This window comes from Cyprinodon tularosa, unplaced genomic scaffold (genome assembly GCF_016077235.1).
Source record: "Cyprinodon tularosa strain WSP-4 unplaced genomic scaffold, ASM1607723v1 ctg319, whole genome shotgun sequence".
Classification (NCBI taxonomy): Eukaryota; Metazoa; Chordata; class Actinopteri; order Cyprinodontiformes; family Cyprinodontidae; genus Cyprinodon; species Cyprinodon tularosa.
The window spans coordinates 916,272-941,583 of record NW_024039029.1 but is presented as its reverse complement, the minus strand read 5'-3'; the positions used below and the strand labels follow the sequence as shown (position 1 = coordinate 941,583).

General features: G+C 36.2%; 1 protein-coding gene across 2 annotated transcripts in view; it reads left to right on the top strand.

Moving 5' to 3' along the window:
* Window positions 1–25,312, top strand: part of ntrk3b (neurotrophic tyrosine kinase, receptor, type 3b) — a 374,712-nt gene that overhangs the window by 166,525 nt on the left and 182,875 nt on the right. For both annotated transcript variants that reach the window (XM_038292890.1, XM_038292888.1), the window contains exons 5-7: window positions 12,385–12,539; window positions 12,980–13,122; window positions 15,662–15,803. In XM_038292890.1, the coding sequence (XP_038148818.1) occupies window positions 12,385–12,539; window positions 12,980–13,122; window positions 15,662–15,803 (440 nt within the window). The remainder of the gene's footprint in view (window positions 1–12,384; window positions 12,540–12,979; window positions 13,123–15,661; window positions 15,804–25,312) is intronic.

Here is a 25,312-nt window from a genome sequence, read left to right as displayed (position 1 = left end):
TAAAATTCTTTATCCAAGACTAAATATTAAACTTAACTGAAAAAACAGCTTAAAGAAATGACATTTATAACGTTATAGTGGATTCTAAGGACTTTGTATAGGTATTTATGATAAATGACTCATGCACAATAGTCACTGTATTGCTGCAATCTTTTCCTGTATTGACCTTCAATGACCAATTATGGACATACTGACAGCCCCACAGAGCAAAAATCCACTTATTTTGATTTTGTTTATTTTTAGGTTTTTTTTTTTTGGTTTATTTTGATTGAAAAATGTATCATGTTAAATTAACTAGTATTTTAATTGGAAACGTAGCACTATGGACACTGTAAAGCTTCATTCATCAATTAAGGCAGAACCATACTTTGTCTCATTGGATATAATTCAAGCAAGACTCAGAAAGCAACAATGAATTTGAACTGGAAAAAAGAAAAAAATCTTAACACCTCCTCCCAAGATAGATCTAGATAATCTGGTGTCAAAAAATAGATTTTCTTAAACTACTTTGTAAAATTTGTAAAACAGGCGTTCATACAAACTAACATCTTTAATTTCAAATTTGCATTACAATATATTGGTATAAAAGTAACTTATAATCACTTATGCACTGCCTTCCGACACATCAGAGATATGAAGTATGAGATATGAAGCAAAATCATACTACCACACATTTCTTTGGATATTTCTAAATGATATGTCTCTACCCATGTAACACGGTTGTCACAGCTCTAAAATGCCAAATAAACCATGCGTTTGCTTGACTAAAATGAAATGCATATATCACAATTAGAAAATGGTGGTGCCATGCAGATGCTCTGTCTGTGCTTATGAAGATTAATTCAAAATCATACCACAAGCTCTTGCCTGGACACCTCTTGAAGCTCATTATGAGAATGCCAAGAGTGTGCGAAGCAGTAATCAAAGCAAAAAGTGGCTACTTTGAGGAACCTAGAATATAAGACATATTTTCAGTTTTTTCACACTTTTTTGTTAAGTGTATTATTCATTGTTAATTCATAGTTTAGATGCCTTCAGTGTAAATCTTACATTTTTATAGTCATGAAAATAAGTCTAAGCCTACAGTATAGCAGGATAACTATAGAGATAGCTCAGGATAACCTGAGCCACTCTAACTGTAAGCTTTATCAAAAAGGAAAGTTTTTAAGCCTAGCCTTAAAAGTAGACAGGGTGTCTGCCTCACAGACTAAAACTGGTAGTTGGTTCCACAGGAGAGGGGCCTGATAACTAAAAGATCTGCCTCCCATTCTACATTTGGAAATTCTAGGAACCACTAGTAAACCTGTAGATTGAGAGCGAAGTGCTCTATTTGGGACATAAGGAACAATCAGATCTCTGATATCAGATGGAGCTTGGCCATTTAAGGCTTTATATGTAAGAAGGAGAATTTTAAATTCTATTCTGCATTTAACAGGAAGTCAATGAAAAGAAGTTAGGATGGGAGAGATATGATCTCTCTTTTTAATTTTCATTGGAATATCACTAGCTTCTCTCTATGAATGCAATGAATGCAATGAATGCGTTTAGTGTGGATAATCTCAGATCAAGTATGGTTCTTCCAAAAAAAAGTATGTCTTGGGAAATAAAAATAAAAAAGCAAGAAATCAGACATAGGCGGAGCCTGCAAGGTAATTGACTGACAGCAAACAAAAGTACAAATGGATTGAAAATGGTCGTACCACAGAAAAGCCAGCTGTATGCTAAAGCAATAATGCAGTTCTACAATGATCTGAAAAAAATACATCACATTTCGGTAAATTTGGCTGGTTCACATGGGGAATTTATTGATATGTCTTATGAATGATTAAACTTCCTATTTTCAAACACAAATCACCCTGACTGATTAGAAACCATGCCCAGATTCTAATTTGTCAGCCTCCTGCTGAACAGTGGAAAGTGAACATTATTTGGTTGAGCGAAAGCAACAGTAGCAGACGTTTGCCACCTCCTAGCAGCATCTGTTTATTAAACCCATTACTTTTGAATAACTGCATGTCTGTTCGTCACTCTGCTGCTCAAAGCTGTCAGAATAAAATCTAATGATGTGACATCTCAGCTGTATCTTTTCACAGTAACTATAATAACAATCAAACTACCAATAGACCAGTATGTATTACATGTGTTATGTATACAGTAAGAGCAGTTCAAGAATTAAAAAAACTGAAAATACGGAAATGTGTATATTAACACATCTATTTGTTTCACTGAATACTAATTAAAACTGAGCTTTTGATGGATAGATTCACTTTCAAGAAAAACTAGTAGCTTAGTATTATTGATTATTGTCCGTCACCATTGTGCAAATTATAACATATCAACTTTTTATTTTTTATTTTCAGACTGTGAGGGTGAATCTTTACATTAGATGCCTATACATCAGGGAATTGAAGTAGAGCTGCAACTAACGATTAGTTTGCAAATTGATGAATCTGTTGAACATTTTTTTGATTATTCGATTAATTATCCGATAGCCAAACGTTCCTTTTTTTTATGAAAGTAAACCAGTCGCAACTAAAACTTTTCTACCTGAGGACTTTTGGATAGAGCATTAATATTTTTTTTATCCTAAATGCAAAAAAAATTTTCATTGCATGTTGTATATACTGGGGGAGTCAGTATGTGAGCTAGAGACTACAGCTCTGATAGGCGATGTGCTGCTTTGCAGCTTTTACTGTGGAAGGGTGTGCTTGAATGGCCAGTGACATTGTTGAATTATTAGCTCTTAAAGGCTCATTAAAATCTTTTCATGTAAGCTGCAGTTTCACGACAACAGGAATGTCTCATTGAATGAAATGTCTGGATGATGATTTACTCTACACATTATTTCACCATTATGTGTGTTTTATCACAATACTACCTTACATATTGAAATATAACTGTTTATAAATTTGAAAACATGGAAAGATAGTTATTAAAAAGCAATTTGTTAATGGAGACCAAAAAGTACTCTATGTGTATTTAATCATTAGATGGCATAGATTTATTACCACAATTTTATTTTGAATTATGTGAGATTTGATTTACATTTATGCCTCAAAAGACTTGAGATGTTAGATGGACTTATCCCTTAATGAGTTCAGATTTTATTTATACTAATAAAAAATGACTTGTGAATAACTCCAACTTAATGCCTGACATCTACAGCGATGTGTCAGATAATCTTTACCAGTTAAATTGAGTTCAGAGAATAATTTAAGTCGTTATATTTGCAAGCCTTTACTCTATCACTTGTATTAACCAGTGACAATCCCTAAATCTGTTCCTATTGTACATTTACCCAGAATAAGAATGTAAGCACTGTAGCAGGTGATTTCCATGTTATCCCCAAGTAAAGCTCCTCCAAGAGCGACCAAACAGTCACCAATGTAATGGATGCATTTCAAATATTCAGTGATCAAAGCTTACTGGCATGGTGATAGGCATGGTGAACACACATAGATAGAGTTAAAGGAGAACTTAATTAGGCATAGTGAACTTGTGAAAAGAGACAATGAAAACGCTGAAATTTCATCTGATTAATCAATCAGAGATTGGATGTGGTGGGATGTGGGGTTTAGTAGTATAGCAGAGTCAATGCCAGGTTACCCAGATGGTAAGTTTGCAGCATTCGGTGAGAATATTCCTTTAGGGACCAAATCCTGTATCTTCATACAGTAGCTGCCAATGCTTGCCCCAGCAGAGCAGAGTTTAACTGGGACTACCTTCAGATTTTGTGAGTTAGAATGATGTAATGGCCTGCCTGCTGCCCTGTCCTCAACCCAATTCTGGAATAGACACACAGGACAACATTGGCTATCTTTAGACCCATGCTTGTTAAGGAATTGAAGTTTTCATTGCACAGCATTGTTTGACCAAGGTGTTGGCAGCATCAACCTATTGCATGGTTTTCCTTAGAAAGAAAACCAATTGGATTGAATGATCTGATCGATGTGCCTTTCTAAAGTGCCTGGGGTTGAAATGTGTTGTGAATTGGTGCTATATAAAGAAACTTATTTGAATTGCTATATTTGTATTAGCCTTCCAAACAATATGAAAGTGATTTTTTAATTATTAAAGTACATAATTTGATTGCCAGTGATTCTTTTTTTACAAAAAAAAAATTAAACACATATTTCCTTTCTTTTTATTTTAATTCAATTTGCTATATGCCAGTGAAATATTTGGTGCATTGGTTTAATCTTTTAAGGTTTAATGAAATTTAATTCAAGTTCTGAGGAAACTAAAATGTCTAATTTAGTAAGATTAGTAAGAGGCTGATGGTATACTTTACTTTACTAATTTTGCATTAAAAGATTAAATTCTCTACTTGCCCAGATGGTCCTAACTATTGAACGGTCTGCATGGTTCAGAATAAAGCTTATTGTAGCTTATAAGACCAGGAGGAATGGGTAACATTCACATTTGAACCACTGCGGTGAAGGTTCCCAGTACATTGGAATTGGTGTGGATACTCAACGATGCCAATTAAAAAATACATAAATAACCTCACCTTAAACATTAGGCTTATTTACCTGGAGCAGACAAAGATGATAATGTGGCTACAGACAATGAGTTGCTAATAGATAAAGGCATCCTAACTGTGCTGAATGTAGGCGTTGTAGCAGTAGATCTGATGCTGTTAAAAAAGGTGCAGTCTTCAGCTTTATAAAAAATAAAACTGGTGCTTAACCAGCTACTTCATCAGATTAGAAGTAATCCCGCTGCGGGCCGTACCATAATATTGACATTAGCATAACCTGCATTTCATTCAAAAAATTAGAGCCATACTCTTGAGCTTTTTCTTTTAGCCACACTTACTATCTTTTACTATACATTGCAGGGGCTAAGATGCCATCATACTATTGTGTGTGAAATGCTCCGTCATGTCCAGCATGTAAAACTTCTTCATTCCCTCTGTGTTGAAATAATGCATTTAAGAATCACTTCAGTGCTCAACTATCTAAATATATGTTAACTATTGGAATTAATTTATAGATTATTAGATTATACGGTTCATTAAAAGTATTCTAATTACTACAAAAAGTGCAAAATGAAAAGGCTCTGATTTAAGATGCATTTTGTGAAATCTTTACTTTTAGAAAATCTAATGTCACTAAGAAAAACAGGTCTTGCAATCTTAAGGTTTGCACACTCCTATGTATGGTTCACAAGAAGGGAAGAAAAACTGTTTCCTTGCAATGAGTTTTTTTTAGAGCTGCATATCTGAGGTAAACCTTACAGCATTATAGTATAAGCAGCCAATATTAGTGCAAATAAGAACATAAGACTGATGGATATATATGTCATTATAAAATGCCCTTCTCAAACCTTTTATGGCAAATGAATCATATATTGCAGTTGTTTGTTAATGAAACCCCACATATTGAAATAAAGAAATATAGTTTATTTATTACCAAATAAAATAAAACCTCATTCTGACTTTAAGAATTCATTAAGTACATGATGTGATGTTATGATTTATTGGACAAAAAGCATCAACATATAAAAAATGTATTAAGTAAACTTAAAACAGTGCTCAGTTCAACCTGAGTGCATTGGCATCTCTGCAGCCAGACCAAGAAGGAATGCAGCAATGAAAATTCACAGTGGACAGTGCTGACTGTTCTTTTCAGTTATCTTAAAACTTCAGAGTTGCTCCCCTCTTTCCTAGCTGTCTGTGCAGTGTCAGCCTCATCTTTTGAGCCACACTGTCATCAATTATGAATTTGTTTTTCTACTGCATGATTAGATGGTGCAAGAAAGGGAGAAAAGTGTGACTTACATAAGGCTCGTAGCATGATACCTCAATATGAAGGTACGAGAAAACGTCTTGCTGTCTTGTTTTAAAAAATTCACCAGCAAGTGTGATAGCCTCTCAGGGTCATATGTTCTTTAAACTTAAATCAATGCTGAAAAAGCTGAGAGTAAAGACTGTATCTACCTTTAGGATGGCAGCAGTAGTCCTGCTTATGTTGAACTCAGTTATGTGTATTCTAATCATACTGCAACAATTTAAAACAAATTCACAAACACTTAGAAAAAAAAACAAAAAAAAAAAAACAAAACAGGAATTTAACTGAACCATAAGAAATGATTACAAATACATGTGTTAAAACTTCTCCAGGTTATGAAATGCAGCGTGGATTAGTTTGCCATTCAAATTGCTAAAATGTTTCCATCTGAGGCAGGCCTCTCCCTCTCCGGTCCTTGAGATCAAGTGCCTTGAAAGTTTTTGGAGCATACCTGCTCCAATGCAGGTGAATCAAATAATTGATTATTTTTTTAGCAGGCCATCCAGAGCTGCTCATTTGATGGAGGTTTGCTGTAACAGGGATGCATCTAAAACTGCAGGGCAGTAGAGTTCAAGGGTTGGAGTGGAAGGCCTCTGATCTACTGTTAAGAAACCAAGCCAATTGCCTCACTTCACTGAGAATCATTAATTCCTCCCGAAAGAGTATGTACGAAACAGTTGATAGTCACCTGAATGAAGATATTGCATAGCAAAAAACTGAAAGTAATTTTTTATATAAAAAAGTAAATTTGTTCTTCAATTGAGGAGGTAAGTGAGGCACTTTGCAAATGGAGCAACACAATTTACATTTAAAATAAAATAAAAAAACATTTACATTGTTTTATTTAAGGTGCATATTATCTAATTATCTTAGTTGAAGAGTAAAATACTAATTTCATGGGCAGATCATCCTATATACCCAGTTAAATTAAGGGTTAACCCCTTTATTTAAGAATTAGTTTACTTATTTCTAGATCATTTTTGCAGTGTGACTTAAGGCAGATCTCATACTGTGCGTTAAATAGCAACGGTTCAGAGGGAAAAAAAAAAACTTCCTTTAAAGGAAGCAAAACCTTGAGCAGAACTTGGACTGTTCTCCCTGCTCCCCTCGGGGAAGAGACTTGAAAGTATCCGATGCAGGCCCAGCAGATTCTGCAACAGCTTCTTCCCCACTGCTGTTAGACTGCTAAATTTTATATAAAATGGGTTATAAAAAACATAAAAAGTGTAACTATACAGTCATATGTTTACATCACTTTTTTGTGTGTGTTTTATCACTCCTGCTTACCTTTATCAAGGCTGCAGTTGAAAAGATGTCTGGAGAGCTGTACTAAACAAAATTTCTTTTTGTATACACTTGTGTGTATAAAATGACCAAATTAAATTTGTCTAAGTCGGTCTACGTCTGTCTAAGTCTAAGTCTAATAATTGGCAGCACTCTGAGGTCCCCTTAAACACAAGCTAATTAAACACATTTTAGGCAACAGATATTTGTGATATTTGTATATTCTGTGATTGAGGATTCAATCTAGTGGTTGGTGACTAAAAGTTAAACACTGTCTCTTTAAGCTGAAATCTAACATTTGTTGTTAAAATTTGCAAATCCTTAAAATAAACAGCCTACAGTATAGTGGTTATCATCAGCCTCTTCTGTAGTAGCCGGGTGGATTGTTAGCCAGTGCTAAGGAAACACCCTTCAAATCTGGAATAAAAGAAAAAGGAGCTGAATGTTGGAAAAACTGCAAATCATATCTCAGTCTTATGTTTACATTTGATCACCATGTTTACAATTTATCAGTGCTGCACTTTTAGAAATTAAAATGCCTTGAGAGCTGTACTGAACGAAATTTCGCTTTGTATACACCCCGTGTGTACAAAATTACAACAAAGTTTGTCTAAGTCTAACCAGTCTTTTGTATCAGCCATGTTGCCATTTGTGTTAATGTTTTCCAAGTCAGATCTTCCGTCCCTTGGACGTGCATTCAAATCCAGCTGTCAATTAGCACTTTTTTTTCCCCAATACTGGTGTTATGTCATTACTCGTTACTGTAATTCTGAAAGCCTTACAAATGGCTCACTGCACCTTGCCAGCTGGCTGCAGGACCACAAGGTTTCCTTATTTAACCAAAGCATTTGTTCCTGTACAGGTGCCAATCAACTCAGCCTAGAGGCAACATAGCTAATGTGTGAAGGTGGTGGCTGTTATTAATAATCACCATAATTACAGAGGAACAAGGAAAGCTGGAGCCTTACTGCTCCACTGAGTTTCATTCCCTAGTGGTTTGCACGCTCAGCGTTAACTGAAAACCTTTGCCCTTGAAGTGTTCTCCTGCTTGTCATAAAGGGAGGTACACGTCTTCCCTAAACTGTCCAGAAAAAAAAAAAAGAAAAAGCAAGAAAATCCTCAGAATTCCGGTCCTACTCTCATTTGAGACAACTGATGCAATAAGGATTTCTATCTAAATAAGTACATAAAGTACACGAAGTAGATAAAAGTGGATACATAGCATATAGAACACTGTATAAAACAAACCATATAAAATGGGACATACAATTGTTTCCAGATTCCTTTATGCTGATAACCCCTTAAATAAATCGATTGCAACCACTTGCCTGTAAAAGTCACTGAATTAGTACATAGAGTTTTCCTGTTTGATTTAACCTCCATTATATTCAATTCTGCAGATAACATAGACACACTTAAACATGCATATTCAAGAAATAACAGATTGGAAATGATAGAAGACATAGCTATAAAGTTTTAAACCAACATGGAGAAGGTAATCGTTATGGTTGCTGAGACTCTACCTTATACAATGTGTTGTTGTTAGCAAATATTAGCCAAATACATACTGTTGCTCCTGAAGGAAATTTCTGACCCCAGAGAGAGATTAAGATGTTGTGCTTCATATGTGCTCTACTTACTATTGTAAATAATTTAATTGCTGCATATCTCCCTTATGAATGTGACAAGCTCTCAGACAGCTGGGATAGTACACAAAGATTATGAGCAAACAATATAATTAAACAATCAATTAAAGGAAAAGTGTAAATATGACTATCGTTAATGATTTCCTATCTATTTTGATGGATTATAAGAATACACTACCATAATATATTGGTAACTCTACTATAATTGGAACCAAAATAGCTGAGAAAGCAACTAAATTGGTCATTATTTCAGCCATTAAGATCATTAATTAGTGTCCTGTGGAAGTATATAACAGACTGATTCAGCCAGTGTTGTATAGAGTCTAGAGACCTAGTCATTATACAGTGGCACAGACATTCTGCTTAAACAATATAATCAGATTTACAGAACATCTGATAATAAATGAGGACCACCTGTGGGACTCCATTCTCATGCCTTCATAAAGCAAACTGAACATTGCTCATACATTATTCATGCTTTCTGCAATATCATTTTGACCTCTCGCTAGGAGATGTGGACTGCCGTTCATTTTGACAAAATTTGACAATCAGAATCTCCAAATGGAACCTATGCAAAATGCATAGGTTCCATTTGGAGGTGTATACATTTGAAGGATGTCAGTGCCTTCTGCACATTAGACTGAGAATGAAATGTATGAGTAAGGGAACCTAATGATACTTGTCTGGTGCTAATGCAGCCTAAGAATGATAGCCTGAGCGTTTCTTAACTGATGATAAGAGTAGATCTAGCCATTAGAAAGTATTAGGAAACATAAATTGGCAAAGTTCTATTAGAGAACTTAGTGTAGCTTAGATTTTAAACTACATTTATATGCTAAATTCTGGTGCTGTCAAGTTGTGACATTGTCCATAGAGGCTAAAGCAGTTTATAAATTCACCCTCAGCAACAAAAATAGTTAAAATAGTTTGACTTTATTTATCATTTATTGTTAGAAGATTTTTTACTTATTCTTCTTTACAAATATATTCCTTTTATTTCTAACAACACAGGTCCTGGACTCTGGATTGTTTTAGTATCTGCAATATTTGCTGTTGTAGATAAAAATGGGTGTTGAAAATCACTGTTCTATTATTGATACACAGTAAAGTTTTAGCTGACATATTAACTAAAGTTTTTCCTGAATGCTTTGCTTTATAAACCACTATCTTGGTATACTCATTTTTTGTAAGGGCTTCAGCTCCTGTGGACTGTTAAAGAAACTATACACCATCCCTCCGCTCCTATGGTTTACTCTAAAGATATCACCGTGCATTGTACCCTAACTCTTTCTATTTTTGTTATCATGAAGCTTTGGAATTAACATGCAAGCTGAAGCGTGTTGAGTCCGACATGGAGCTTTACGTTTGTGCTGTTGGATTGGAAAAGCTTAAAATCAAGACTTGTGCTTTCGGTACGCTGACAGTCCAGCAATTAAAATAAGTGATGTGGTCTTTGAGAATTAATTACTTTGCTATTGATGTTTCCTAATTGAACATGTAAGCTACAGGTTAATTTCCAACCCCAAAAATAGGAAAGAAAAAGTTAAAGAAAAAAAACACAAATTAAAGAGCTAGAATAATGATCTTTCTGCTGTAGCAGAGTAGTAATTATTTAGCAGGAAACTGGGTTCCTGGCAGAGGTTTCTTGGGCTCTCTGGCCTTTTTTTCCCATCCTATTGCTTGAGTGTCTTGTCCGCCCACTGGGATGGGGGACACCAGTTCCTGGCATTGGTTGGGTCTGGAATGTTGGAGGGTTTGGCTTCAGCCTTGTGGGGGAGCCTGGCGTCCTACCCTTACCCTACATTGTGCCTGCATTCAGGGGAAGAAACACTGAGGGATGACATTCCAGTTCTCCTCCCTTTGATGGTGCCCTATCTCAGCCCCTTATTAACTTTAAAAAAGGGGTTTGGGGATCTCCTACTGTGTCTTTGGGCTGTTCCCCCTATGGCGATTGGCCTGAGGGAACAGTGTACGTATAAGGAGTGTAAGAACATGTTTATCGTCTGCCCCTGTGTGCACTCCTGTTGACCGCTTGTATATGTCCATATGGGTGTAAGAGTGAGATTTTGTGAAAGTAAATTTGTCATTATCTACTTGTTAGGTTGAGTGTTTTTCTCCCCTTCCACCTACTAGAACATTGTGAACCCCAAGTATTAGCAGGGCCTGCCTCGTCCCCCGTCTTATGCTCCCCGCTAATGCCTCTGTCTACTGGCATCCTGATGGTTCTCTAGGTGCAGGGTTGGGTACTTCGGTGGGCATTTTCTCATTCTTGGTAGCTGTCGGGCCGAGCCTTAGCATCCTGGCCCTACTGGTCCCCACTAGGTCATGGTGTGCCCCTGGCCATCGGACACCTGGGCTCTAACTCAGGTCTACCTTGGGCATGACTGGACACCGGTGGAGCTCATGGGCTTGCTTTCACGGCCTTGTGGGAGCTCGGCACTATGGCTTCTGGGGTCGGGCTCCTCAGGGTTTGGGCCCATTTGGGGTTTGGCCCCTCAGGGCTTGGATACGGTTGCTCTCGTCTGCACTTTTTCTGGTGGGTGCCGCTGTGAAGTAGCTTTCTGGAAACTTTATACCTGTGCACGCACATGCATACATACCACAGGAGTTCAAAATCCCATGCTATGTCTGCTGGATTGCTAATAGCTCTATAGGTGAGGCGTTACACACTAATACTAAATACTAAGCTGCAGCTACATATATAAACCACCCTGAATAACTTTGTGTTATCATCATAGGTTTTGCTTTCCACACACATGGATATCTCAGGGATAGAAACTTTTCTGGAAGCTTTTTTTTAATGTTTACTTTGGTTATCTAATCTCTTATTGTTGTTGTTATGTTCTGTATTTTCTGTCCCTCTTGTCTCCTACGCATGGAAGCAAACCTCCAGGAGTTACTGCCTTAAGATTTTGTTTTTAATCAGATTTGATACAAGTACCAAGCAGAACCCTATGGCAACAACCATAATGGTCTGCTTGTGAAAGCAAATCAGTCGGGCTATCATCTAGCTCTGGGACATTGATTGCCAGAGTTGTATTTGCAAAACAGGCACAGGTGAAAAAAAAAAAAAAAAAGGATGTCTATGGCGAATCTACTCGTAGCTTTCATGAGACCTAAAAATATTGTGCAAGATAACTTCAGGGATCCAAGGGAGTCCATGCAGCATTAAGTCTGGGCTATTAAGGCGAAAAGGGTTTCTAACAGAGCTTTTTTTTTTTGTGTTATGCATGATTTTACCATAGAGTGTTTGCTGGATATGGACACCCTACACTTTTTTTGTTTATATTTTAAAACAGGTTGAGTTTTTTTACCTTAAAATAATATTCCTGTGTCCATTCTGTACCTTTACTGCAAATTATGTGGTTATTACAAAGTTAAACAAACTTAGATCTAGAAGTGTTACCTAATTTATTTTTTCAAGACTTAATTTCTTATTGTAATTGTTCAACTTAAGACTACAAATCTATTTTTGGGAAATCTAGTCAATTAAAAGTATTTGCATAGTCAAATTTCCTGCGTAAACAAAGAAGTTCACTTTTGTTTTGAGGTATTTTCCCTAAAATTAAATGTTTTCATCTTGGTTTAAGACAATCGTTTTTGCAGTATTGTTTGTTGTAATTGCCATTAACTCTGCTGTCCTCTGGCTGTTTTCTTTCCAGACATCTTGAGGGAGTTGTGTTTGATTGCGGGTGCAGCATCCGCTGGATCCAGCTGTGGCAGCAAAGGGGAGAGGCAGGCCTTCACACTCAGCAGCTGTATTGCAGAAATGGAGCATCTAAGATGCGGCTGCACAACATGTACATCACCAACTGTGGTAAGGATGTGGTGCCAGGCGGGGGGTGAGATACAAGGAGGAAAAACAATAAAAAGAAAGACGCAGGGATGATAGGAAAAGGGAGAAAAGGGGAAAGAGAAGAAAAGGGTTAAAGGACAGGATGAGGGTGATACTTAAAGAGGAGGAGGTGTGACAGAGTTCAGTGGGTGAATCTGAAGCGAGGAGCTGCATTTTGATTTCTGACAGAGGTTGTAGACTTCGTGCTATTATTTATTATGTTATTTTCTTGTGGTGACTCATATTTAAGTATCTCATATGAGCAAGTGTGTGTCTCAGGATCAGAATCTATATTTGTTTAGACTATGTTTATTAAAATAATGAAGAGGTTAATCAATTTGATCTGGATATATGCAGACTTTAAAGTCACACTTGTTAACCTGATCACATACTGCTGCTGTGTTTGTGTTGGGTACATACAGACTTACCAGAGATCAGCGTGAGCCACAGCAGCGTGTTGGTGACAGAGGGTGAAAATGTGACGGTGAGCTGCAACGGATCCGGATCCCCGCTGCCTGAAGTAGACTGGACTGTCGCTGGCCTGCATTCCATCAACACCCACCTGGTCTGAAATACACAGATCTACACAGTTCATGCTATGCTCTGAAAGTACTAGATTTTTCATTTGAAAAGAAAGCAAGAATGCCAGGCTAGAAAGTTGGAGGTTGCAGAGAAGCACAGAGTTCAGTGTCCAATATGGCTTCCCCCATATATCGTTATAAAAATTGCACTTTAGCACCTCTGATGGTTTGCATCTGAATCAGTGGAACACAGTGTTAACCTGTATCCATTTCTGAACATGTTTTAATATGTTCAGGCTTTTACTCATAATACCAAATACTTAAAGACAAAACAAAAATGTTGTTTAGTCACTAAACCTTTTAGTAATCTCCACTGGAAATTTCATAGTTTTTATTAGCAATCAGGATAAATATCCTGAGAAAAATTACAGTAAGAATCTCTTACCGTCCTTATTTAGTTTAGATCAGGAGTCAGCAACACTTTTAATAAGTGAGAGCCATTATATTGGGTAGTACAGAGGAGTATTTGTTGAATACAATCCCTATGAACACTCTATTTTTAAGTGTGCACTTTATTTCATATGTTAAAGATAGATTTTACTTTAAAGATGTTGCTTGGACAAAACATTGGCATCTCTATACTAAATTAATCAATTAATAGTATACTTATGCTATTTAGATTTCACTCTTTAAGTTCCTTTCAGTTCCATAGGGACTGAGATTATAGAGGCCTCAATTTACTCACTTTACTTTATATTTTGTAAATTACCCAACATTAAACACAGGAAACAGTAAAAGAAACAAAAAGAAACAAATAAGCCCACAATTTACCAAAAAGAGGAATAGGCTGTAGCAAAGCTTTTTCTTGTCTACCCTGTTTTATACTTACAGCCTTTACAACCTAAAAGGTTCTTCACAGTACATATGTAAATATTCAAATCTACATAACCACATAGGATTTTATCATTTTACATTTTAAAGCTCTTTTGAAATTCACCAAGAAAGAACATAACTTAAAATCATTAATTTATTCCACAGTTTCATACCAATACCTGAAATACATGTAGATTTTATCTGACTCTTCCCTTTGCACATTAGAATATTAACAAACCTCACAAATTATATTTAATCTCTTATAACTTAAATAATTTCTGAATACCAGAAGGAAGAGTTTTGTTCACTGCTTTATACATTATTCCAGTATTTTTCTTAAAAAGTATCTTTAAATTTTAATATGTTGCTTTGAATGAAGAGTTTATTAGTTGCTTCACGGTATCCCGCCTTATTAATATTTTATATTAATATTATATAAATTTTTTTACAACTTAACTAACCTATCCATAATTGTTTTACTTGCATTTCCCCATACTTCTGAACAATAAGACAAATAAGGCATGACCATAGAGGATATAATATGCAGGCCTTTCATATTTATTAAATATTTTATTTTAAACAATATTCCAATAGTTTTTGCAACTTTATTTCTGATATATTCTATGTGAGGCTTCCAAATAAGTTTATTGTCTATAATAATCCCTAAACATTTTGTCTCATAAATTCTTTCAACTTTATATTGTTATAGAGTTAGTCTTTTCATCATTTAACAACAACTTATTCAACTCAGCTAACTTTTTTTTCTACTGTTTTTATTCTTTCATCCATATTTTATTCCAGGAAAAAATTTATTTGTATTGTCAGCAAACATTCTAAACTTTAGAATACTGGATAGTGCAAGAACATCATTTAAATAGAGCATATCAGAGAAAACTGGTTGTCCACGGTGTAGGTGTGTGGTGTCATGTGGGGAATGTAGTTAAAACCGTAGGCGATGGCGGCATCCTCCATGATGTCACAGGCATGGCTGACATGCCTTCACAGGCCTAATGATTGTGATAGCTCCAGACGCACCAACTTCTGTTTTACAGTCTGGTTACTATATTGATGTCCACTCAATCTCAACAAGGCGGTTTCTTGTACAGTAAGTGAGCTGCTCTGCTCAGAGCAAAATACAGCTGACCCATTATTCTGGATGCCTGACACAGGCCCTAAGGACATTATTGTTATGAGAACTGCAGTTATACAAGCAAGAAGAGACAGCAGTCTGCTGAAATTATACAACAGTTTTTATCCCGTCTTAAATTTTTTTAGTGACTTTACAGATAAGGATTATGCCGCCCTAATGGTTTGTTTATGAAGTTAGCACACTATGATTGCTGTTATTTGGACACTTTTAGGTCAGAAGTTGTGAATGAAGCCTAAAATATACAGTGGTGCAAAGCAGGCAATTTGTAAAAAAGTTACTGTTATAAAGAAACAGTTGCAAGGCTCTTTTTTAATGTTTCTTTAGCATTAAACTATGATACTAAGATCATTTTGGATAAATGAAGGGGTTTAATTTGGTCTCTAACGGCATTCTGTTTCCTTCAGCTGGAATTTAACTAATTAATAATTAACCTTTGTTTTAATTAAGTGATTAAAAATTTAAAGTAGAGCAGTATAATAGTATGTACTGCACAATCTTTTGTTCAGAGAGATAGTTTCATCTCTTATCTTAATCTGATCCCTGTGGCTCTGTTTCCACAGTCAAACGTTTACTGGCCGAACATCCACTCTATCAACCTGACCCTTTTTAACATCAGCCGAGACGACAACAACTTCCAGCTGACCTGCATCGCAGAGAACTTGGTTGGGATGACCAACTCGTCGATCCAGCTTAATGTTCAGTGTGAGTTGGAGGTTTCCTAAAATTTATTAAATTTTAAAATATTGGGGTTTAAAGTTCAGAGGTAAAATTGTCAGAACTTGCCCTCTGTGTTCGTCTTGTGTGTGCTGCTATACCTGTCACGTAGAGGGGGGATATGTTGACAGAAAAAAACTCATTACTTAATACTAATTAGTTTAATCTTGTAATTTGGAAAGCTGTTTACATTTAATCTCAAATGTGTTTTTTGAGGTTAAGCGATAGCTGTGACCTGTGTTTGCAAATACTCTAGAGAAATATTAGCTGCCAGTGAAGATAAAAATGAAGTTAATTTGACAACAGGAGGATCACTCTGTAACACAGCAAGATTTAAACAATGTTTTATAGCCAACTGTTGACTTTTACCCTTTGTTAACCATTAGGAAGATAATTATTTTAGGGCATCGTCATACAAGAGTATCCTGGAGGACTGAAATTTGAACCACAACCTGTGCTTTCAAGCAGGGCTTTGTTATGGCAGTGGTGACTGTGATTTAATTTATAGTTTAATCATTTTCTCATTTTCATTCTGTATGTACAACCTATATTTCCTGAATAGCAAGGTGTTATTGCAACAGCGGCTCGTCTGGGACGCTATACAGTAACAAAAGCCTGAGAAGATCCAACATGTAGCAGTGCAAGGACAAAAGCAATGAGAGTACACCCATGCTGCTGCCTTTATACAGATGCAGAGGAATGGAATGTAAAAGTTTAATAATATATATATATATATATATATATATATATATATATATATATATATATATATATATATATATATATATATATGTTAGTATACATATTTTCAACTGCCTGGAAAACAACCAGTAAAATGGCAGAAAGCACAAAGCATTCATGAGTGCTGATGACAAAAATAAGCAGTATAAGATGGGTTTGGACTAGGCAATCGAGGGCTCCATATGTACTAATAATAAATAATTTGTAATGTCTAATAAATTATAAATATGATCACAAATATATCACATGCTCCATCCATAATGTGGGCCTGGCCACAGATTGAACATATATCGTAGGCTCTACCTCAAAGCATGCTCTCCTTTTAGCCCGTTCACAACGTTTGACTGGGCTTGTTGTCAGCCTGCACATGGTTGCTTGTTGCTTGGCGACATGTGCCACTTACTTATTCTGGGCATCTGTCACATGCCAGCAGGTACCCGTCCATTACCCCTCCTTTTTAGGGAGTATGAAGTGGTTTTGTGGGATTTCACCAGTGGAGAAATTTAATTCTCTCATAGCCCAATGGCACTCCAGTAAGGTCAAAGCAACACTTGACGGGGAGAATAGATGAAAGTTTCTGCATCAATGTGGAAAGATATATTTTATCATCTATATTGGCTTAGCTATAAAAGTGACGAAATAGGATAATTTGAAAATGAGTGTTAGTTTGGAAGAAACTGCCTTAAAACTTACTTCAGTGCTTTAGAATAGCATTAAAGCAGATTAAACATATGCAAATAATGACCTAGTTTTAGTGCATTCACACCAGAAAATTTCTATGGTCTACTTGATTGAACTGTACCAAAGTAAATTTATTTTTTTTCCCATTAGGTCCAGTTTGTATTGAAATTGTACTTTTTGTAAGTTGATTATTACTCAGAATTAGAACTTCATCTTTAGTCGCATCAATTACTGCAATAGTATCTTGACGGATCTATCAAAATAATAAATCGTACAGCTGCAACTAATCCAAAATGCTGGGGCTCATGTTCTCACTCAGACTAGAAAGATAAAAAACATCACCCCGGTTTTATAGTCTTTATACTGACAACCTGTTGCTTTGAAAACGGTCTCTGAAATACTTTAATTAGTTTATAAATTGTTTAATGGTTTAGCACCACAATAGATTAAATACTTACTGTAATTGTGTCAGAACACTCAGGTCTACTGTTTTCAATCTACTTTGTATCCCCAGAACCAGAACCAAACATGCAGAGGCAGCTTTCCTTTTTATGCACCTTTAATCTGGAACAAACTCCGCAAAAACTGCAAAACAGCAGAAATGCTAAATTACCTTTAAATCAAGGCTGAAGACCCACCTGTTCAGAGCTGCCCTTGATTAGTGTCTGCATACATATCCAGGTGACAAGCTGCTCTTAACAAAATATCTTATTAAACATTCACTGTCTTCCTATCAACATGTTGCGTATTTGATGATGAATTTTATGATTCTGTGTGATGATTCTGTTTTTTTGATGATTTTCTGAGCACTTCATTTTGATGGTTTTAGTGATTTTTCTTTTACGTTTGTACTGAACTTTTTTAATGGTATAATGCCCATACATTTTTACTTACTTTTCAATTACTTAATTACAAGAAATCAAGGCATGTGATTTTTTTTGCTCCCATTGGTGAGAAATGAGTACAGCACGACACAGCACAGAGATGGAAATGAAGTCACACATGCAGCAACACAGTTTTGCACATTTGTTTAGTAGTCTGCCAGGTGAAGACCAAGAAAGTTAGTAGTTTCGTGGAATTTAAATCAGATCTGCGGTAGACCTGTTTTTTCTAATTATTCCATAAGATACACAATCATTAGAAAAAAGCTTACTGATTTATAGGCTTTAGTCCATATAAAAGTTTTGTGTATAGCCGTGTGAAATGTGTTGTTTGTTAATGTATCAATCCTGTTTCAACTATTCAGTTGACTCATATAGAGCATTTATTGATGTTTATGTTTTGTTTACATGATCAAGATGAGTAGATCAACCTAAAAATCATGGTCTACAGCGATGCTCTGCTAATGTTTATAATACACTACAGTGAGCAGCTACTTTTCCTCAAACTATTTAAGCTCTGTCAGTTGCCGTTTCTCTTTCAAATTTTGCACTCTATTGCCCATGGAGTTGTCATAACCCTCTTACCAAGGGAGTTCTGGGCAGATCCAATGGCCATTTTTCAATTCAAAAGAACGTGAGTACAGACTTGTTAACTTGTTAACTCGGCCATCAGGCGTGCAAAGTTACTGTCATTCAAATGTTTGCTTTTCTAAAGCATAAATGCAAGATCAGTACCTCAAGAAGTTTGTCTGGCTTTTCTAAATAATAGAAACATTTATTCCAGATTTGAAGGATTAATTAATTGTAGTGCAAACTACTGGATTTTAAACTAATGTTTTGAAATGTGACCTTGGCATTTAGTTTATCATTGCCTGTTTTCCTTGGGGAAACTATTTGAAGAGAAAACCAAGGGTTGTTACTTAGCGGATCAATGAGACATCTTGTTGTCAGTCACAGGAAAGTCCCAACCTAGAGCATGCCCTGCTTTGTTAGCTGTTCTACTCTAAATGGAGCCTAATTTACAAAGTGAATGTCATGCTGTGTGGAAGAACACTTGAGGCTAAATATGAAGACAATATTTACAGAAAGTGGAGAGAGGTAGGGTTAATGTAGATTGCTGGAGAAGCAGATCAGAGATGTAGTCCTCTACAGTAATTAACAGGTGTCTAATTCTAAGGGGATTTTGTTGTGGCTTCACTTTTTAGATCAATGAAAATCAGACATCATTGTGAGTTACATTCTGGGTAACATGCTAAAAATGCTACCTGTTTGAAAACCTAGAAATGTATCCAATATTCCTTATTAACAATGTTTTAAGCATTTAAAAAGATTAATAAATGTATGATGTTCAGTAAAAACTCATGAATACTTACAGTGTTATGTATTTTAGTGGAATAACCTGTGGCTCTGCTGAAATGTTAAAATTGATTTAAAGGTATATTGTAGGACCTCTGCTATTTTTTGAAAAAACCTGCCCTCTCCACTTTAAAATGCACATGCATAACCCTGTAGCCACTCCCGCGAGGGAACGCCTATTAAACTTGTACGAGAGCATGCACAGGCCTATTTCTCCTTGTGCACACTCTGTTTCTGTTTGCATCGCTCATCCAAGCTTACTTTCTGTAAGAAGATTTACCATTTTTCCACTATGTCAGACTCACCACGTGAAAATGGGGACAAGCACGTAGGAAGGCTGTACGTAAACATATCTCCAGAATGATTGACAGTTAGGAACACCACTTATTTTGATGATCCACAAGAAAAATAAAATGCTTCACTTTACCATTAATAGCAGCCTTGAGCTTATCTGCAATGTTGTGTCTGATGCATTGCCATTCAGTTATAATATTCTAAACATTAGTTGGCTGGCCCAAAAATCTACATCTGTATAGCAACACACTTGGGCTTTCTTCTGCTGCTTTAACTTTCTTATAGACTTTTTTTTTTATATATAAAACACCTGTAGAAGATGATTTGAAATATTTTTCCATATTATTATTGAAACTAATTAGCTCCATTTTAAACCGCATTTCTAGTTTGCTTAAATTCCAACATGAGTAGGGCTATTTGTTTTAATTTAAAGTAAACTATGGTTTACATTGCTCAAAACATAGAAGTGTATATCAACCTTTAACCACTTTATTTCAGTGCTCCAGAGGTCGGATAATTTTAGCTACTTGTTACCAGAATGCATTGCTTCTGACCACAAAATGGTGCCTTTGTGTTGACCTTATACATAATACCTTGTTTTCCTCTTGGGAACAAATGTCCAGCAACATCCTTGAGAGGCCATGCAACATAATGTACAACATTCAGATCACTGTTTTGTTCAAAGATCGGAAAAAGCTAATCAAATTTAGCAGCACTCACCCTTGAGGGAGCATTAAAATACAAAATGTTACATCCCCCCCATCCAAGAGTAATGAGCGTATCTTGAACTGGACAGAAGGCATTGAAACATCCTGCCAGCATGGCTAAAATTGCTAATGTGTCACGTTGTTCCCTCAGGATTGGATAAAAACAACTCCAATCAACCATGCTACAGGGAATAAAGAACAGATAAGCTCTCAATGTGACATCTGTATTGTTGTATCCCAGCAGTTGTGTTTTGGTTATTAAATCTTATTTGCTCACCTGTCAAAGATATCCTGAATAAGGGTGAAATGCCTCAAATGTGAAATCACTTTTCTCTTTTGCTAAAGGCGTTAATCAGCAAAGCCTGCTGGTGCAGTGATTACTTGGAATGAAATCTAGTTACCTACCACTGAGCAAGAGGCTTATCCACATGTGAGGACATCAGTTCAGCTGGGTCTGCCACGGTTTGGTAAAAGTTAAACATTTTATATTTTATAAGTAATTTATGTAGTTGACACCGTAATTTTCCAAAATCAATTTAATAAAGAATCAGTTAATATCCCCAAATTTTGCATGATTTAAAGGCACAATATATATATATATATATATATATATATATATATATATATATATATATATATATATATATATATATATATATATATATATATATATATATATATATACTTTTACTGCAGGTACAGAAATAAATCTGGGCATGATTTTTTATTTTTTTTTACATCCAGAAACTGGAATTTTTGCCATGTATACTTTGCAAAACAGCCAAAGCTTTCTCTTATACCCCTTTTCCACTGGCCGAAAAACCTGTTTAAACCTGGGAACAATGGGCTTTTAGCGGCAGTGGGAACAACTCACTCACGCCTGTCTAACCAGGTTAAAACAACTCAGAAAGCGATCCATGTTAAAATCACCTCGGCTCTGATGAGCATGCTATGGGAACACCAGAGCCTGATTGAAACGCTAAATTACATGATACCATTGAACGCAACGGACGGACGTCAACCATCAGTGCCAGTCGCTTCTAATCTAACAAGCTGGAAACAACTCTTTTTACATTCAATAAATATGGAGCAGCTCTGGTAAGAGGGAGTTGGACAGATAAAAGAAAAAAAAAAAAACAAAGCTCACTCACTATGCCCTGGCTTCATTACATGTTGCTGTCCATTGTTTACTTTCCTGACTTCTGACGCAAATGTTAAATCATTAACACTAGCCCAGTGTGATGTCACCAGACACGCAGCGGCGGGGGGAAAGTGGCCCAGGAACTGCCAGTTAGGGGTTAGATCAAGCTATTTTTGGCAGTGGGAAGGGAATAAAACGCAGATTGTTTAAAAAACAAGTGTTATAGCTGTATTTTCAGTGGGAAGAGGCTTTACTGAAAGAGGTGTTAAAGGAATACTACACCCAAAACATACTGCTCGTCCAATGTATTCCAAGTGTCCTGAGTGGGTAGCGTCCATAATTTACTCGAAACGAAGTCATTTAGAATGTTTTTAGAGCATAAACAGTAGTGTATAGGATTTCCTAAAACCACGTTCACGAGTCTAGGGAAACCGCGGCAGACCAAAACAGATGAAAGTGCGCATTCAGCTCGGCAAAGAACTCATGCTCTTCCTCAACACTGAAGTCCTCAGACATTTTTCTTTCGTTGTTTCTTTCTTTGCACAGGTCAACAGCACATTTCTTCTTCTACGCTTGCATTATCGGCAGAGCAGATGCTGAATGCGCACTTTCATCTGGTTTGGTCTGCTGCGGTTTCCGTAGACTCGTGAACTCGCATGCGCGCGATTTTAGGAAATCCTATACACTACTGTTTATGCTCTAAAAACATTCTAAATGACTTCGTTTCGAGTAAATTATGGACGCTATCCACTCAGGACACTTGGAATACATTGGACGAGTAGTATGGAGGAATATTGGCTCGTTTTTTGTGGACTTTTATGGACCTTTCTGCCTCGGGCGCATTGGACCTCCATTATTTGAATGTCAGCAGACAGCAAGAAGCCTCCCAGATCTCCAGATGCATTTGAGATATCAAAAAAGTACTCCAGAGTGTTGTTCAGCATGGGGGTGAGTAGAAAATGAAGGCTAATCATGTTTTGGGTGTACTATTCCTTTAAGGTGAACATCAGTTCTTGGCACTGAATTGCACCTGAACTAAGTCTGGAGTTTGATTGGACCATTCCAATACACTGATATGGTTTGTTCTAAACCATTTGAATCTCTGTATGTGAAAGGTTTTAGTCTTGGACTACATAGGGCTCCACAGCATTAAGAAAATTTGTGTTCTGATATTTTGAGTGAGTTTTCTGATAAAGACATGTATTGCAATAAAAAAGTATGTACAAGTATTCAATAAAGAAATTCAGTGCCAGAATCTAGGGTACTTACATTAATTAGCTAATATGTTTGCAGTCTCAACTGCTCCTAGTGATATTGACATTGCTTACAGTTAAATTATGATACAATTAATTTTTTATGTACTGCTCAGACATAGTATTGGAGGGTGAATCACTGTCTTAATCTCAATATTTTCTAGCTTCTATTCTATTTTTCATCAACTCTGACCTGGTTTTACTATAACATGCTCTGACCTGCTTTACTGCAAGGGCATCTCTCATATTTTGCTATCCCCTGCAAGCTGGTAAAACCTAAATTAGGATTTTGAACAAGGCCAGATTTCTCAGATGACTATTAGTTTTCCCACCTGAGCTTTGGCTTTCTGAAGAACGTCAGGAGTTACTGTGGCAAGATATGCCTCTTGGTTGTTTAAGGGATTGATGATGTTTTCGGTCTAATTTTCAAATTTTTATTTAGATGATGCTTTAAACAGTCTATTGAGAGCTGTGTCAATATTTTCATTACTGATCTGTCTGGTGTGTTCCCCGTTCTTTGTAATTTTGTTAGTTTACAACAGTTCTATTTATACCTAAATTAAATACACCCCTCTATTTACCTATCTGGCAAGTCCTTGCACTGTATTTTCTTAATGGCACTACTCATATTAAGCAGAGTAAATGGGGAATTAATACAAATGCCTTCCTCACTTTCCAGTTTTTCAGTATGAAGTAGAAATGGCAACACGTCCTTTTGATTTAAAGTGATCTGTTATGCTCATCCCAATATAGTGCAATCAAGGGCGTAGGTTTGATTTGAACTTTGGTAGGGACACTATTGGTCTGGTGTCATTGGTGCTATGCAATATGCGTGCCATTTTTTATGCTCGATGTGAGCATCCGTACTGATAAGAGGAATTCATTGTTAAAAGAGAAAAGCAACATTTTGCTCCATTAATAAAAATGTTATAAGCTCTACACTCATTAGATGCTGTTTATCAATGTTTGAAGTATCACCGGCTCTGATGAATGTGGAATTAGGACTGTTTTCCACTTTGAAAACGGTTTCATTTGAACGACTAAGAGAGAAGGTAAATACAGTATTTTCTTTTGAAGATATAGAATTGTGCAGAGTTAAACCCCACTCTAATATTTGTACCTACTATTCTCTCTCTGTATCAAGCAAAATAATACATTCATTAAAATACTAACTTCACTATAAAAGTTGAACATCTGGGCTGTAGTTACTCTGTGTCGCCCATTTCATGTATTTCATCTGAGGCTGAAAAAAATGAATCATATTAATTGATTATTTCAATAATCGTCAACTAATTTAGTAAGTGATTCATCATTAACTGGAGTATAGAGACTTTAAAACATACAGTAATATAAATGTAAAATGTGCCTTTCCCCACAGAGCAACCCACTTAGATCAGTTATATCAAAATTGTAAAAATAAAAACAAAAAAATGAAAACAGTAATATCAACTAAATATCGGTAAAAAGGAAACCCTCACATTTTCTGTTTTAGTTGGCTGTGGCTAAGAATCAGAAATGTTGATGGCTTACAGCCTTTATTTGCCCATTTTTCCAGCAGTCTTCAGAACTCCTGGCTGACTCAGAATATTTCGTTTTATAAAAGAAAAAAAAAAAGGTTTTTGTTTTTTAGTGTACATGATATTCATTTTTTTTATTGGGACTAGTTTTGTAGCCTAATATTAATTGCAGTAACCGCTGCATTCTAGTGTGAATAAATTTTCAATGTTGTGCTCCAAGCACACGCGGACTAAAAAACAGCCAATCAGAGAGAGAGAAGGCGGAACTTAAGGCAGAACAACCAATGAGAGTTGAGTTAAGCAGCGCAGCACAGTTCCATGCGCTGCTACATGAAAGGGACAGGAGAGACCAGGCAGAGGAGCTGCGAGAGGAAAAGAAGCCTCTGCTGCAACAACTACTGCTGGAAATTATAAACATGTTGCTCACATCCAATTATTGGTAGGGACAATTAGGTCGGTTCAAAATTTTGGTAGGGACATGTCCCTATGGTCCCTATGCAAACCTACGCCCATGAGTGCAATGGGATACTGGTGACGAATATAAAATTGGGGTGTATGTAGTTTTACACATTACAAGGCTTTATAGTTCAAAGATTCCACAAAACAGACAACCAAAAGCAAATAAATGCTTTGCAAAAGCAATATATATGTTTCATGTAGCTTGTGAATGCAGCAGGCTAAGTGAATTTGTTGAATGTCTTTCATGCAAATTCTTTCAAGGCAACTTTGATAGGCTTATTTCAGTGATGGGAATATATCATGTATTAATAACACAGACAGTCTGAGAGAATAATTTAGAATGGGGGTTGGGGTAGGGTAAAAAATCTCCTTCATCAAGCTGAGCACCCAAATTATGCAGGTACATTTAGAATGCAATGAGGTGTTGCACAGTAACAAACCAAGTGAAATTGATGTAGCCAATTAAC